This window comes from Alosa alosa, chromosome 1 (assembly GCF_017589495.1).
Source record: "Alosa alosa isolate M-15738 ecotype Scorff River chromosome 1, AALO_Geno_1.1, whole genome shotgun sequence".
Lineage (NCBI taxonomy): Eukaryota > Metazoa > Chordata > Actinopteri > Clupeiformes > Clupeidae > Alosa > Alosa alosa.
This window is the reverse complement of record NC_063189.1, coordinates 12,375,317-12,391,978: the sequence shown is the minus strand read 5'-3', so window position 1 is coordinate 12,391,978 and position 16,662 is coordinate 12,375,317. Positions and strand designations below refer to the sequence as shown.

The window sequence follows — 16,662 nt, the reverse complement described above, 5'->3', positions numbered from 1 at the left end:
ATCTCGCTCCTGAAAGGCAGGCCAGTAAGAGCTTGTTGCCACCTTCAGAATGCAACAAGAATCAAATTTGTAAACATTGGGGAAAGTACAGGAGACAGGTAACCATGCCAAGCAACTTCACATTCCCGGTGCTCTGAAAATTCCCTGAGTGGAGAAGCTACTCTGACCAAGACAGAACAAAACTATAACCAGGCTCCGCTCCAAGTATTCCGGCATAACAGTTTTCCCCAATATGCAGTGGCTATATAAAGATTACAAGACATGTTTCATACTGATTGTGCTGTGCATACAGGTAGATCATACATTCATAAAGTATTTTTCTCCAAACATTTGAGTAATTATCCAAATTGCAGACACTTCTGTCAACATCTAAACCAGTCGGTCATACAGCACTACTGATATGCCGATTACTACTTACAGTAAAACTTGATTACTTGTTATCTTGTGATGCTTTGACTTGGGCTATTATTGTTTAAGCCTATTTATAGGAACTGATGTAGGCTATTCCTTACGCATAATACAATGGCGGAATGAATTAATAGTTTTATGATTAGATGATAAATTAGAACTGATCCATCATGGCCTACAACAATGAACCACAATTAGTCAACATGATAGCTTCTAATGCAACTGCTACTCCTGTTCACATACAGTCAATGGTTCACACCTGTTTGTTCATCTTGTGCAAACATCCAATATACACTGTGAAGAAGTCTCAACATGAAATAGTATGCTTTATTCCATGAGGCATTATTGACCAGCATTGTCAGTCAATTCTAACTGAATTGTTCGGCGCCTGAGTAACTTTGATCTCTTAAGTTGCACCCTCAGTTTTGCTGAGATCAGGATGGCAGCTATGTAGAAATGGGGAAAGAATGTTGAGTGGACATCATCACTAACCGGTAATATAATAAGGAGAGTGCTTCACTTGACGTATCAAGTCTGTTGACGGACATGGAAAGTGTGTACAGCGGTGAAAAGTATCTGCCAGCAATCAATGATGTAGAAACTTCGTAACACATCCTTTCCGTTGTGTTGTTAGAAATAAGGGAGTGGATAGAGAGCCCCGTTAGCTCAAGAAAGCTTACACTTATAGCCTGTGGAAGGACTCAGTGATCCAAGGTATAATTTACCAATGATGGCATATGCTGGCGTGGCAATGATCTCTTTACGAAACAGCACTAAAATCAGCAAAGGGAGGTGCGGTATAATGGACTGCAACATCAAATTTAGCTGCAGTGCGTTTATCTTACAGTGTTTATGCTGTATTTACATCACATTTGCTCTGATGGATGTGCTAGGTGCGAATTGCCGCTGACCTTTCAACCTGAGCGCCCATTGCGAAACTCATTCATCCAGTCAGAAATACAGCAGCTGGACACAACAATGAAATGCTGCTTACCGTATACGCGCATCCAGCCTTGTTGCTGGCAAAATGAATCCATCAAAATGCCGTCAAGCACAGGGTCCAAAGACACCATTCCCCCCTGAATACTGTCCACGTCGCCAGCGGTCGAATCAGTCTCCATACATATACCTCCACGGTAAATCCCAGGTACTGATAGTGAGTCCATGTCCAGAAAGTCCACGACGTTTCCGTGAGAAAATGAAGGGAAAATAAACCCTCTGTTGGCTGTGCTGTAACGTAGTGTAGTGTTGCACCGGTGTCAGTAATCGAGAAATATTCGTTCAATTGAAAACACCTTCTTTGCACTTGTGAAGATGTAGAGCACTGTTTCAATTTTTTTTTAAACTTAATAACTGTCCAAATTCATAATTGTTTCAATAAATGCATGTCTCATCTTCTTTGTTTAGCCCTTACGCTAGAATCCAAAATTCTATCCAGGCTGCACACGTGTTAAACTCCCGACGAAAGATTCTTTGAATTGAACTGGATACCTAAAGTAATCAGTATATGGTCACATTGACAACACTGTACAATAACCACAACTTCCCTAGTTAGATGGTTCGCTAAATAACTTGTTGGCTAGGTAAAGGTAATGTAACTGCATATTCCTCACTGCAACCCAGATGTTCTCCCACTGGGTAGGCATTGAAAATAACGTTTCGTTTACCATTAAAGCTACTGTTCTGAACGTATAAACATATTTAAACAGAATAAAGACTTATTAAGAGGTAATGTTATTTGAGCACTGTCCTGTTTTGCTGCTAACTAACAGTTACTAACGCTAATGTTAGCTGTGGGCAGTGGCTCCAATACATTGCCGATGACTCCACCGCCTTAGCGAAATCCAACGTTAGCGACAACTGCACAATAGACTCAGAACGTCGTCTGCACTCTAAAGCTATCCAAATCAATGACAGAAGTTTTCAGCCTAGTTGCCTGGACGGAAAACTGTTGTTATAGTTCCTGTAATAAGTCCATTGTTGAATTTTCAAATACCTCCCGGTGTCTTGAACGACTGGTGTTACCAGCTCCGACAACGGGGTCAGCACAGCAGTCCCTTCACATTTAAAAATCCAGACCAGTTTCCACCTCAATCACATGCCTTTGCCAGTCTCGATTCAAGGGAGTCAGGGAAGACAAGAGGATATCCGAGTAGTTCGATTCACATGGCCACTTCCAGGTTAATATTGTTGGTCATTCTTTTCAATAGTCCCAGGCATTTTTTCTGTCTTAAAACTGAGAATACTTTTCTAATAGTATTTTATTTATTTTACCCAAAGAAAAAGGCTTGTGTTCCAATCATCTAAATCACAAAAACGCACAATGAGGTGGCTATAGACCTAGGAAGTTTTTTGTGCAGGCCTATTTAGGATACATAATATGGAAACTTGATGGAAAAATATATATATATATATATATAATAATTTTTAAATAATAATTTAACTTTAGCATAATAAAAAGATATGCACTGTGTAAATTTCACTGGCCATATATTGCCCTTCAGAGTCTTTCCTCTGACATAGAGGGGTGATTATAATAGGTGACATCAACTTATTATGGAATATAAGTTGTTTTTTGTGTGCAAACTATAGAGAAAGCATTTCAGGAAATTCCGCTGGTATAGGTTTAGCTAACACAAACCATATAGCAGAAAACAACCTACAACATTTAATCTATACCCTACCCTATTTTAAAGAAGCTTATCAAGAATGAAAATAATAGGCCTGTATAAGAAATCCATTAGGCTCACTGGGCATTTCTTTAAAAAAACAAAACAACACCACTGAGACACCTACTGGTTAAAATTTGAAATACATTTCTTTATTTTGTGAGGATGCAAGGTTCAAGTTTAAAGCAGAATATTTTGGGAAAATCAACCTTTAATTATCCAAATAGCCATCACTGCTTATTCACTTTGGAAGATGCATCAGCTGTAAAAACAAAGAGAAAATGATTTGGCAAAGTATATAAAATGGAGCATTGTTGTAGGGTGGGGGTTACTTTGGCACTTTAAAGCAACACCAAAGAACTTTTCCTCTGTCGCACTATTTGTTTATCCAGCACAGGCTTTGCCAATAACAATGTCCACAGACATGGTAGAATATGTTGCATGATTTTATGAAAGTACGATGTATTGCGACATCAGATGCAAGTCAAATTTGTCGTTTCTCATGTCTCATTCCACCGAACTACAGATCCGCTACCCGATCCGGCAAACTTACATAGTGCGGTTATAGCTGATAGAAGACCGCGAAGTGAATGCAGAAAGAGTGCCGTTCACCCTGTTACGAGTTGATGAACCACTGAAACGATTTTGGAAACATTATTTTAAGGTACAAAAAACTCTTTGGAGTTGCTTTAACTGTGTGGGTGATCATTAAACTGTATATTACCTTGAGGTGTTAACTTGGCCAAAATGGGAGAAAGGACATCTTCAATATGTTTTCTCTGTTCACAGAAGTCTTGAGTCGTTGGGTTTTTGGAATTCAGGATCCAATCTGACTTTGCTGTGCATGTGTTATTACAGACATTCTAAAAGAATATAAGATGTAGGCTATGATGTAGCATCTAGAAGCAACAACGCAACCACAATAACAAGAAGGAGGAGAAGAATGTCAGAGTTATCAGTAGTGGTTGAGTTACCTTATCCTCCTTGCTCAGTTTCCCTTGAATTCTCTCTGGATCCGCTAGGGTTTCTCGAACCATTGTAATATATGACTGCAACCTCTGTTTGGCCTCTGAGGAGGATGCAATAAATGTTAGACCTGTGGAACCTGGAACCCCTTGAAAACAGTTCTCTGATGTTTGAAACTTTATCTCCCCTCACCAGCCCAGGAAAGATAATCAGCACAATCCATTTTTGAATAACGAGATGCAACCTCCTTTGCCCGTTCCCTACGAAAGTTTATAGCTTGAATGTCGGCACCAAGTTCCACCAAAGTTTTCAGAGTATCGAGTTGACCCCAAAGGGCAGAATAGTGCAATGGAGAATAACCTAGAGGTGTAAACAAAATTAAATCAATAGAAATCTCATATAGAATCAATTCAAAATATATAGGCCTAATGATTGTTTTGTTTTTCTAGAAGCAACAACGCAACCACACAGCCATGCATAGCCTAGGCCTAGTCTAGGCAACATGAATATAACATGGCTTTGAAAGGCCTAAGTAATTTTTGATGATGTGATGAGCTGTGTTCTTGTTTTTATGTGACGTTAACTGTAAGATAGACAAGATAGCCAATTTGCAATACTGCATACTGCAATACTGGGGGTCTAGCCTGTAAAAAGCTTAGTGCCTACCCCTGACGGTCCAGGTATTCACATCAGCACCGTGTTTTACAAGTTCACGAACCACATTGCTTCGTCCCAGCATACTTGCAGCAAACAAGGCATTTCTTCCGATGTCATCCTCTTCCCATAACAAATTAGATCGTTCTTCATTGGTAGCACTCTCATTTTCCAGAATGGACTGTATTCCCGGGACGTCACCTGCCAATGCCAACTGGTAAACAGAACCAACACAGTTACTGGATTGCATTTTCGCAAGTTGGAGGTCATGTTTGTTTCCGTCTCCATAGATACCAGTTGTTACAAGTTTACTGCACCGTGTCCACCACATTCCCGACTTCTAAATTTACACAGATCACAAAGAGGATCGAGTGATATACTTCTCTGCTTAGTCTGTCTTCCTCTCCACCCTCTCCATGTCCATGTTTTTTGAGTACTGCCTGCCCACTACTGCTTACTACTGTTTTACTACTGTTTTACTATTGTACACAGCCTAATGTTTTCACTACTGTTTTACTTTACTCTCCTATTCGTCTATATTATTTATGCTGGTCTCTAGACCTTACTCTTGCACTGTTGCACTGTTGGACTAATGTTGGACTACTTTTTGCATGTTGTTTACCATTTCTGCTGTAAGTGCATGTTGTGTGTTATGTCTGTATGCTACTGAGACCCTTGAATTTCCCCTTGAGGATCAATAAAGTATCTATCTATCTATCTATCTATCTATCTATCTATATTCTATGTCTGGCAGGTGACTTCCTGGAACACATTTCAGTTTTGAATGTATTTGGCATATCTAGGCAATTGGTAAGCTACAGTTAAAGAAATAACTAATAACTGTCATTAGGCACTTGTATAGGCAGTATCCAATATGGCACGACAGATCGATACAGTGTTTCGGTGTAAATGATCTTAGATCATGTATCAATAGGCCTGCTAAAGGGCTAGACCACTTTAGACCGCTAGACTCAAGCGGAACTAAGGACAGGCAATTGTTAACCCGGGGACTGCGCTTTTTTATGCACATCCTGTCTGGGTTTACAGACGGAATCAAATAGCCCTTTTCGGTTTTACCTCTGAAATCCCACACTTTGACAAGTAAACTCGGATGTTTTATCATTTTAATGGATATATGAGGTATCGATTGTTCTTTTACGTTTGGTTTGGTCGACATTTTAATCACGTGTATGTAATGTAAAATGAAACAACTATCAACACAGAACTGGGATAGTGAGCTAGCTGGCAGGCTATTTTGAAGCCACTTCTACGGAATACGAATAGCCTACTTGTGGAATCTAGCTAGATAGCTAGCTAGCAGGTAGCTTCCATGACGTTAGTGATATGTATTACGCCGTAAAGTGTTATTTAGGTCGAGGTCAAACCAAGCTGACGGCCAGCAATAAAGTGAAGTCGATTAGCAATTTAGTTTGGTATGTTATCCTCGCTGTGTCGCTGTACCCGTAGCTAACAGGCGTAGTTGGCTCTACAATGTAGCTAAGCTGTGACAGTTAGCATGAAATGCGACCAGATAACTCGTAAGCTTAGATTATGTGTTGGCACGAATGAAGAGATCTGAAAACATACCAACACTCTCACGTTAGCTGCTGCATTTTTAATTCAATGTCGTGTGTAAGTGCACATCATATTGTGGTTACAACAATGTTTAAGTTTGCGGGAAGCATTTCCAGCTAAAGATAGGGAGAGATTGTTTTTTTTTCAGTCATTAATTCAGGATTCCCTTAATACTAGCCTACTGTGGTGTTTGCATGCATTAACATGTTTCAGATCCTGTCTTCACAATCATTAATTATGGAAGTTAGATTACAGCTTACGTAATGTTTATTTGCATTACAGGTTAGCAGAAAGGTGAACCACGAAGGGTTATTTTTTCTGTGCATGGACGGAAAGCCAATGCGCAGGTTAGTATGCTAAAGTTATTTCAGATATTTTTATTCACATTATTCACACGTTTTTAAAGGTTGTTCTTAAATTACGTACTTTTCATATTCTTATAATAAACTAAGTAAGACATGCTCCCTGCAGTTACGCATCAAAGCTGATTTAGTTAATGGGGAAATATCCATTTGTTGAAACAGTTATAGCATGATGTGTAATTGGATCGACTTCACAAAATCTTGAATTCAACCATTCAGGTATGTGTAAGACAACGTGTTTGGATTAGATATTTGCATTGTTGCTGTGTGGTTTGGTACGGTATGGTTAACACATTTAAGTGGATTCGTTTTTTTTGTTGTCAGTTGTAGAAATATCAAGTGAAAATCTTTTACTTCTGATTCTTAGAGACATGAAAGTCAACCAAACAGATTGGGACACATTACAGTGGAAACTTATTAGAAAGACTATTAGGCCAAATCCTGCTAAAGTATTAATATGCCCAGATATTATATCAGTTAATATGACCACAGGCAATGGAGAGTCAGACATGGATAATGAGTATTTCTAGAGGACCATTGGTTAAAGCTCTAAGCTTGCAATTGCAGAGCTGATCAGTTGAATATTTTATCGTTCATGTTGTTCCATCCATTACATTTTTATAGTGTGTTTCAGACTGGAAGTATCAATTTGTATTTCAGGTGTTGGAGGTAAAGAGTAAATTACATGTTTCACAGGTTTAGTAGAGTCTATGCAACTACCAGCTAAACATGATCTCTGAAATGGTGCCAGAAGCATGTTGGGTAGCTTCCTTTCTTAAGAGCTAAGCGTACCTCAACATGCTGTAGGTCTAAGGTGTGCTTGGATGATGGACATTACAGGTAGCTAGCCCAACTTTTTCATAAAGACATTTCAGACAGTGAGTAAGTGAAAGGATGTAAACTTAATCTTACCACCAGTCACCTCAACTGTGGTACCACTGAGTTATATCTGAATGTATAACCAGTGTTATTTTCCAGATACATGTTGGATTCAAATATTTTTTATATATATATATATATATATATATATATTAATAGACAGCTATTATGCTGTTTGATCAAATAGCAACAGTAATTTGGTCAAAATCTATTCCAATATCCAGTGCTAGAAAGAGGCCTATGTGATTGACTGAATGTTTGAATATTTGAAATGATCAAACACTGAACAAGCTGACAGAATGCCATTCCCCTTTCACCAGAGTGCAGAGGCTTACTAATGACAGTTTTTGGTAACAAAGGCTAGAGAATCAGGGAAAACATTGCGACTCTCTGTGTGACTGACTGATGTGTAGTGGTTAAAAAAAGGTCTCAGGAAGAAGTCTGGGATTGGGGTCTTTCTGTCCTGTACACTTCTCTCTCTTTCAGCCTCCTTCTGTCTCTCTATCTCTCTGTCACACACACACACACACACACACACACACACACACATTTTGCTGCTGATCAGACTTAAGGGAGCATAAATACTGTTTTAAGGGAGCATAAATACTGTTTTTTTCTTTGTTTATAACGACATAGGGAGTTGTTAGAGGCATTATGCCATCAGACTGGTGAATGCCTATGTAGTTTTGACATGCACACAGACACCAGTTGAAAATCGTCACCTTTCTCTCTCCCACCCAGGGGTACCAGTGCACGCCCAGATAACACCGGAATGGACATCACCAGCCGCTGCACCCTTGGTGACCCCAACAAACTTCCAGAGGGGGTCCCCCAGCCTGCGCGGATGCCCTATGTGTCCGACAAGCACCCCCGTCAGACACTGGAGGTCATCAACCTGCTACGCAAGCACCGGGAGCTATGCGATGTCGTGCTGGTGGTTGGAGCCAAGAAGATCTACGCGCACCGGGTCATCCTGTCGGCCTGCAGCCCCTACTTCCGGGCCATGTTCACAGGGGAGCTGGCGGAGAGCAGGCAGACGGAGGTGGTGATCCGAGACATCGACGAACGCGCCATGGAGCTGCTCATTGATTTTGCTTACACCTCACAGGTACGACTCGGCGGCATTTCTCAGTTTTTGGTGTTCTCTGTTTTTCATCTGTGCTACAAGGAATTCAGGAAGAGTTTATTTGTTGTAGATTTGATGCGGTTATTGATTAGTCTTAGGTGTATAACACAAGTAGCACTTCTCATTAGTGTTGTGGGATTTACTGATAATTAGTAACTAGTTACAGTTTCACAGTTTTGTGATAAAATAATTTGTATAATAATAATAATGTGTATAAATAAATTGATACTAAGGAAAGTAACTTTTGAGTTATGTCTATTGCTGTTTTATTTTAGTGTTGCTATGACACGACTGTAAAATGTTCTCAATCACTGTACCCAAAATAGAAATGATGAAACGTAAGTAGCGGAATAGTAAAACATAATAGATGTGTTTTTATAAGACTATTGTATTTAGAGTAGCTGCCCACTGTCTCCTCTTAAGCTGCCATATTTACAATCACGGTGGAAATGCGAGAGATACAAAGCCAAGCATTATGCTTGTTTGAGTATTTATTTGTAATTCACTGGTCCTCCCCTTTTCTCTCTCCATCCATCTCACCCAAATAATCACTGTTACTGGTACATCACTGCGTGTGTGTGTGTGTGTGTGCGCGCGCCTGTGAGCGTGTGTGCGTGTTTAACGAACATGTGTTGTAGGGATGCATGATATTATCGGTACGACACCGCTATCGGCAGATAACAGCTTAGGAATTGTATTATCAGCAGATAGGAAAATTGAGATTGAAAATATCAGCAAATCAGATATTGACAGAAATCCAATATGGTGCATTCTTAATATGTTTGTAAGTGTCTGCATGCTTCCATGTACATCTGAGCAGGCTAAGCGGGTGTCCAGGTGTGTGGTAGTAGGTTGATGTTCTGTGCTGTGCGGCGTTCAGGTGACGGTGGAGGAGGGCAACGTTCAGACCCTGTTGCCTGCTGCTTGTCTGCTGCAGCTGGCCGAGATCCAGGAGGCATGCTGCGAGTTTCTGAAACGGCAACTGGACCCCTCTAACTGCCTCGGTATCCGCGCCTTCGCCGACACACACTCCTGCCGCGAGCTGCTGCGCATCGCCGACAAGTTCACCCAGCACAACTTCCAAGAGGTGACGCCTGTTTGTCAATCACACACACGCACAAACAGACACAGACAAGCCTCGGTCACTCTCTGAATTCTTGTTTCTATGTATGTCTCGCCTATTCTCTCTCATTATGAGCAATCTATTTTGTGTACCCTTTCCTCGTTGTTTTCTCTGTTGTTAGGCTTTCCCGTGCGTTTATTCAGATTGTATGCTGCTCTGCCTCTCTCAAAGCTAGTTGAAAGGCAACAGATGTCAGACCAGGAAAGTGCTGTGGTGACTTTGGTTTCGTTAAGAACCATGCCCTCTGTGTTCCCTCGCGCGGATGTGTGTTGCTGCCTGCCACTAATTTTAGCCCCACTTCCAGGCTATAAAGATGATCCCGTCAGAATCAGGGTGTCTCTCGCTAGCATTAGCAGTAGCAATGCCTCTCGGGTTTCCTTGATGACACTGCAGCTCCTCGTTATTTTTACCCCAAGGAAGAGAGCTAAATCTGATTCTCCCCTGAGTTTTAATTACCGGAACTTTGGTGTGTGTGTGCGCAGTGAGTTTGCACTTCAACACATAAAGGAAGTGTCCTTCTTTAATTGAGAGGAGAATTAAAATGTTTCAGGCATACTAAAAAGATTGTCAAAGTGAGCAACAAGAGGAGTTTCAATGTGTTTGGTGTGGTTATGGGGTAGTGTCTTTATTGTTGTACAGTGTCATGTTGTAAATTGCTGGAATTGGGTTTCTGTGAGAGGTTGAAAAATCTTTCCAAATCCCCGGCCAGTGAATACTCTTGAGAGATGGAAGACCAGACCTGCTTTGGTCTTTTCCTTTCTTTGTTTATTGGGTGTCCAGTGTGCAAGTGTGTGTGTCACAGCTTTGTGTTTTTTTCCTCTTTGATTCTGGCTTAGTACCTATTACTATCCTGAGCCAAACACCGTTTTGAAAAGTGTGTGTGTGTGTGTGTGTGTGTACCCACCTTCCTTGTGCCAGGTCATGGAGAGTGAAGAGTTCATGTTACTGCCAGCCAATCAGCTCATAGACATCATCTCCAGTGATGAGCTGAATGTTCGGAGTGAGGAGCAGGTGTTCAATGCGGTGATGGCCTGGGTCAAATACAGCATCCAGGAGCGTCGACCTCAGCTGCCACAGGTCGCACACACACACACACACACACACACACACACACACACCTGCCTCTCATAGTCAATATACACTATGTTTATAGTTATAAGATGTAGTATTTGCAATAAGGGTCAGTATAAACTTCCAATTTCAGATTCAATTAAACTTTAATTAAGAAACCGTCAATACAACATAGTGACATAATAGATTAACTCACATCCCTGCTGTTCTTTTTAAAAATATAGCTCGTATAGGTAATACATATTTATTATATTAGGCTTAGTAGAAAAATCATAGACATGCTGTAGATGTTTATTAATTTAACCTAAAGAACAGAGTGTTTGTTCTTGGGTTGTTTTCCATTATATCATGAATGATGAATATGTAAGATGAACCGTGACAACAGATTTCTCAAGGCTTTTATCTCTCCGTGGCAACAGGTACTCCAGCATGTTCGTCTTCCACTCCTCAGTCCAAAGTTCCTGGTGGGCACTGTGGGGTCAGACCCCCTCATTAAGAGTGATGAGGAGTGCAGGTGGGTTTTGTCATGACTCATGCTGTAGCTCCATGCTGACTGTTGCTCCCTGACCACAGACTCCAGGGGCCAGAGATTCAGAACGAGGGTTTTCATCCAGCCATTCTATTAATACCACCTCGTTATTATCTCTTTTTGAGCTTTTGACAGCTAGTAATTGCAATGACTCCCACTTTGCACTTGGTTACGAGGCACGGAATTATTTTTAGAATCTGATCCCTTAGAATCTGATCCCTTATCATACCTGTTCATTCGTACTCGTCGCTCGACTTATCGTGACTAAATTCAAGATGGCGGCGAACGGTAAACTTCCTGAAGATACTGTCTGTATAAATCGTCTTTTAAATAAACTACCAGTGCTTTTTCAAAGTTCTCAATGTCTCGTTTTAAATGTCAAGGCCCTCAGACGTCTACCAATGAAGTATGGAGCTACTTTGAGCCTCGTAAATGGTGTAAAACAGTGAATTATTTGCATGGCTAGGCTGATGCCTGAGGCACCCCCATCGAAAAACTTGGTAGCATCGGCTAATTAGTGCCAGATTTCTGAGTGCAGGGGACAAGACGAGATGAGCTATAAGACATAGGTTCACACTCGGTATCATGTTTCAACACACTTTAGGTCAATATTATACCGGAATTCTCACCAAAACACCAAAGAACTTTTCCTCTGTCGCATACACGCTATTTGTTTATCCAGCAACTGCTTTGCAAATAACGATGTCCATAGACAAGGTAGAATATGTTGCATGATTTTATGAAAGTACGATGTATTGCGACATCATGCAAGTCAAATTTGTAGTTTCTTATGTCTCATTCCATCGAACTACAAACCCGCTACCCGATCTGGCAAACTTACATAATGCGGTTACAGCCAATAGAGGGCCGCGAAGCAAATGCAGAAGTGCCGTTCACCCTGTTACGCCCTGAACCCTGAACCACTGAAACAATTTTGGAAACATTATTTTAAGGTACAAAAAACTCTTTGGTGTTGCTTTAAGTCTGATTTTTTTGCCTGGCAATGAGAATAAGGTTTTATTTTATTTTTTTAAATAAAATAATTAAAATCATTTTTTTCACCTCAGTGGTGAACAGAGGTTCAGAGGTGTCCTTTAATTGACATTTTCTGACCCCCCCCCTTTTCATCAGAGATCTGGTGGATGAAGCCAAGAACTACCTCCTCCTGCCTCAAGAGCGCCCCCTCATGCAAGGCCCTCGTACTCGGCCCCGCAAACCCATCCGCTGTGGAGAGGTGCTGTTTGCAGGTAGGCAGGAGTCAGGAAGTGCACAGCAGCCCATCATATCATAGCCCCTGACTAACAACAGAAGCACATCTATATGTTGGTCAGGTGTATCTTTATTGAACAGGGGATATACTGTATGGGCTGCATTGAAACTGACTACTTCAGATGTTTGTGTGTATGTTTGTATGTATTGATTCACCTCAGAGCTGTAAGAAAATAGAAAAGCATTGATTTTGTGTGTGTGTGTGTGCGTGCGTGCGTGCGTGGATTTCTGGTGATGACTCATGGGGCTGACCTCATCCCTTCCTCTGCTTGCTATATAGTGGGGGGCTGGTGCAGCGGTGATGCCATCTCCAGCGTGGAGCGCTACGACCCACAGACCAACGAGTGGCGCATGGTGGCGTCCATGAGCAAGCGCCGCTGTGGGGTCGGGGTCAGTGTGCTGGACGACCTCCTCTATGCAGTCGGCGGCCATGACGGTTCCTCATACCTAAACAGTGTGGAGAGGTGGGCTACTACTTGACCATAATCAGTAATCATGCTGAAATGTCACAAAATGTGGGAATAATGCCCAGTGATTCATAATGAATAATGTATCATTTCTGTGAGGGAACCGCAGGTGGTGCATCATTTGGGATTTGTAGGATACGGTCTGCCCCTACTGAAACAGAAACAGAAGTATGATGGTGTTTGTGCATGTCCACAGGTATGACCCCAAGACCAACCAGTGGAGTAGCGATGTGGCCCCCACAAGTACTTGCAGAACCAGTGTAGGCGTAGCTGTGCTGGGAGGCTACTTGTATGCTGTTGGAGGTCAAGATGGAGTTTCTTGTCTCAATATAGTGGAGAGGTGAGCTTGACAAACTTCTAGGACTCACACTGAATCTGGGGTTTCTCTATCTGCATGACAGTGTATACGTGCTGTGTGTCATTTAAATACTTTCTGAAGTGGCAAGTCTCAGTTTAGCATTACCCACATGACCCATACGTACAAACAAGCAAACAACAACAACGCAAGCATGAGGGCAGCTTGGATGACTATTGCATTTACAGAGGAGCAGGTTTGACTGGATGAATCCCGCTATAGGCAAAGGTCTCCCTGTCCGTATCTCCTCAGAGATGGCCAGCCTTCACCACTCTACACTTGCCTGGAGGCACCAAGGCAAAATGGAATGCAGTGATATGTGTGTGGTTCATGTCTGTCCTGTCGCCCCCATCGCTGCAGGTATGACCCCAAGGAGAATAAGTGGACACGAGTGGCTTCCATGAGCACCCGGCGGCTAGGCGTGGCTGTTGCTGTGCTCGGGGGATTTCTGTACGCAGTGGGGGGGTCAGACGGAACGTCCCCTCTCAATACAGGTACTCAACCACTCTGCTTCGTTCACTTCACATGTGCTTTGGTTTACACACAGCGGTAGATCCTGCTTCCGCTGTTACTAATAAGAGGTGCACAGGTTTTAACCGGCATTGTTATTGTATACTGGCCAGTATGCTGTACACATACATACGTGATGATAATGTTGTCTGTGAAGTCCTGTTTCTGACTGGCCAACTGACTGTTGTGTGGTCTGCAGTGGAGCGCTATAACCCCCAGGAGAACAGATGGCACACGGTGGCGCCGATGGGTACCAGGCGGAAGCACCTAGGCTGTGCTGTGTACCAGGACATGATCTACTCCGTGGGCGGACGGGACGACACCACAGAACTGAGCAGCGCGGAGCGATACAACCCCAGAACCAATCAGTGGTCTCCCGTGGTTGCCATGACGTCTCGAAGAAGTGGGGTGTGTAGCTGTTGTTTTGTGGTGATTCTGATTGGTTCAGCAGTCTTTCAGCGGACCGTCTGATGGCGTTAACACATTGGAGCTGTGGTTCATTTTCACATTGTGAAGGATTTGGGCTTTTCATGGTTAATTAATCTATTGACCATTTTCTCAATTAAAGCTGCAGTTGGCAAGATTTTTTTGATCATATTCACTGAAACCGACACTATGCTCCAACAGAACAACATAAATCAGCAGGTTTTAGAAAAAAAGCCGCACTTCTACCTCCACCTAGAGCCTGTTATTTGTTTTGCAGAAATCCACGGCTCCCGGTTCTTCTGCTCCAATCAGAGTAGGGCTGTGTGATATCTGACTGTCAGTCACAGTCTGGTGCGCACTGATGAGCACAAACTCGATGAGAGGGCGCTCTGTGGTAGTGGGGGAGGGCCATGAAAGTTGTAAACATTCAAAATTTTGGCTAAGTCCCCTCAATCTGTCAGACTTGCCAACTGCAGCTTTAAATTGATTAGTTGTTTGGTCAGTAAAATGACTTTTTTTTTAAGAAAAACATGTTTCATCAAGATGATGTCCTCAAACACCCACTTTTGTCCACACGCCAAAGGTATTCAGTTTAGCTTCATAGAAGAGGAAAATATTTAAGAATGTTTAAGAAGTTGCAATTGCAGAATTTTGAGGAATGTACCTTAAAAAGAGACAAACCAATTACCAAAATAGTTGCCGATTCATTAAGTTGACAACAAAACTATTGTTGCAGCTCTATATAGGCCCACTAAAGAAGCCTTACAAGCCTGTAGCAGAAAATACATTTCAAATTTGCTCTTGCAGGTGGGTCTAGCAGTTGTAAATGGGCAGTTAATGGCCGTCGGTGGCTTTGATGGCACGACATACCTGAAAACAATAGAGGTGTATGATCCTGATGCCAATACATGGAGGTAAGATTTTCCACTGAACTACTAGTAGTTGTTTGCCATCATCATTGTTATTCCTCCTATTTGTCTTGTTTTTTTTTTTTTTTCTCTAACTTCAAACAAAACCACAACTTTGTTCTGACAAACTCTCCTGACAGGCTTTACGGCGGAATGAATTACCGAAGACTAGGAGGAGGAGTCGGTGTTATCAAAATGACTCACTGTGAATCCCATATATGGTAACACTCCCACGCCCACTACACTGGTGCCTCACCATAGCTTGTGCCTCAGACATTGTGCATCATGCAAAAGAATACGACTCTCAAGACTGTAAACGCATCTCTGGCCGTTCCAATGGCAAGCCAAGGAGTCCCTTCCCCCTCGCCATGCGACTCGTCCTGTTTTAGCTGCTCATTGAGAGCGCATCCGGCCCCATCCTTCGCTCCTGTACACATCAGTCTACACCAGCTCGAGGCCTCCTGAAAAGGACCAGTGGTATGCAAGCTGAGGTTGTCATTGTCCAGCCGTCTTCACAGCGATTCCGGTGAACATTTGTTGCTGTTCCAAGGACATGGGAAAACTTCTGAGAGGATAACGGTCAGACTCTCTCAGAAGGCAGTCTCGCCTGCTTCTCTGTGCGGCTCAAATTGAAAAGGGACCTTGTGGCCAATTCTTGCTGAAGTGACAGTGGAGAGGCTTGTGAGACGGTGATGTCACTCTGTCCCCAGGCCTCACAAATAAGCTACTCCTTCAGTCATTTTAAAATTCATCTGAGTTGGATGCACTGTGACTGGTTATTATAGCCGCATCTTTTCCTAGACAAGTGAGACATTCAGATTCAGTGACCTGTAGATTGCAGTTCTGGTACCATGGTGATCACCAAACATTGCTAAATTGAATGTGCAACCCTTGCAGTTGAAAATTTGCAATTTAAAGGCTGTGCAAAAGTAAGTTATACTGTTGGTGAATATTTTTAGAAACATCAGTTAGACATACACAATCACTCTTGTTTACTTTTATATGAAAGGACACCTAAATTAATTGGACCATGCACTTTAACCCCTTTTGTTGTTTTGTTTTGAAGGTATAGACATGTTAGAAATATATATGGGGAAATGAATCAGTGGATGACATGTATTTCATCTTCACTTACTGGGCCTGCCAGATACTCTGTGATATTGGCCCATGTTACTGAGGGTTTCTTCTTAATATGTTGTCATACATGCATTAAACTCAGTTTCCATTTTATCATTTGCACATGTCACCGATGTTTTAGGGTATTAAGTGTTGATGAACAATGAATATGCATTTGGCTTATTAAAGACTTGCAATGTGTGTTCCATCTAGTGAGTATGGATGTCACTGTGCAATTTGAAGTGATTT

At 41.9% G+C, this 16,662-nt stretch overlaps 3 protein-coding genes across 8 annotated transcripts in view; 1 reads left to right on the top strand and 2 right to left on the bottom strand.

The window, feature by feature from the left end:
• The window catches only part of rasal2 (RAS protein activator like 2), a 56,277-nt gene extending 53,792 nt beyond the window's left edge, over positions 1-2,485 (bottom strand). The window contains exon 1 of one of the 2 annotated variants that reach the window (XM_048245736.1): positions 1,403-2,485. In XM_048245736.1, coding sequence (XP_048101693.1) covers positions 1,403-1,574 — 172 coding nt within the window. In that variant the 5' untranslated portion in view covers positions 1,575-2,485. The remainder of the gene's footprint in view (positions 1-1,402) is intronic. The other variant, XM_048245745.1, reaches the window with a different exon arrangement.
• Positions 2,486-3,207: 722 nt separating this feature from the next.
• ankrd45 (ankyrin repeat domain 45) lies at positions 3,208-4,974 on the bottom strand. Of its 2 annotated transcripts, none has more exons than XM_048258336.1 (5): positions 4,710-4,974; positions 4,236-4,403; positions 4,052-4,146; positions 3,802-3,940; positions 3,208-3,339 (listed from the first exon to the last, which is right to left on the bottom strand). In XM_048258336.1, exons 1-5 carry the CDS (start codon positions 4,945-4,947, stop codon positions 3,308-3,310), a joined length of 672 nt encoding a protein of 223 aa, XP_048114293.1. In that variant the 5' UTR covers positions 4,948-4,974; the 3' UTR covers positions 3,208-3,307. The 2 variants fall into 2 exon arrangements, with proteins under 2 accessions (XP_048114293.1, XP_048114303.1); XM_048258346.1 differs by having other exon boundaries at positions 4,785-4,974.
• A 719-nt stretch (positions 4,975-5,693) lies between these two features.
• Positions 5,694-16,625, top strand: klhl20 (kelch-like family member 20). Of its 4 annotated transcripts, none has more exons than XM_048242898.1 (13): positions 5,694-5,837; positions 6,555-6,619; positions 8,255-8,621; positions 9,520-9,726; positions 10,681-10,839; positions 11,253-11,347; positions 12,494-12,609; positions 12,912-13,095; positions 13,295-13,438; positions 13,814-13,947; positions 14,163-14,371; positions 15,197-15,303; positions 15,438-16,625. In XM_048242898.1, the coding sequence occupies exons 2-13, from the start codon at positions 6,597-6,599 to the stop codon at positions 15,520-15,522; spliced, it is 1,830 nt and encodes a 609-aa protein (XP_048098855.1). In that variant the 5' UTR covers positions 5,694-5,837; positions 6,555-6,596; the 3' UTR covers positions 15,523-16,625. The 4 variants fall into 4 exon arrangements, with proteins under 4 accessions (XP_048098855.1, XP_048098869.1, XP_048098861.1 ...); XM_048242912.1 differs by having other exon boundaries at positions 5,697-5,798; XM_048242904.1 differs by lacking the exon at positions 5,694-5,837 and adding an exon at positions 5,850-6,018.
• The last annotated feature ends 37 nt before the right edge of the window (positions 16,626-16,662 follow it).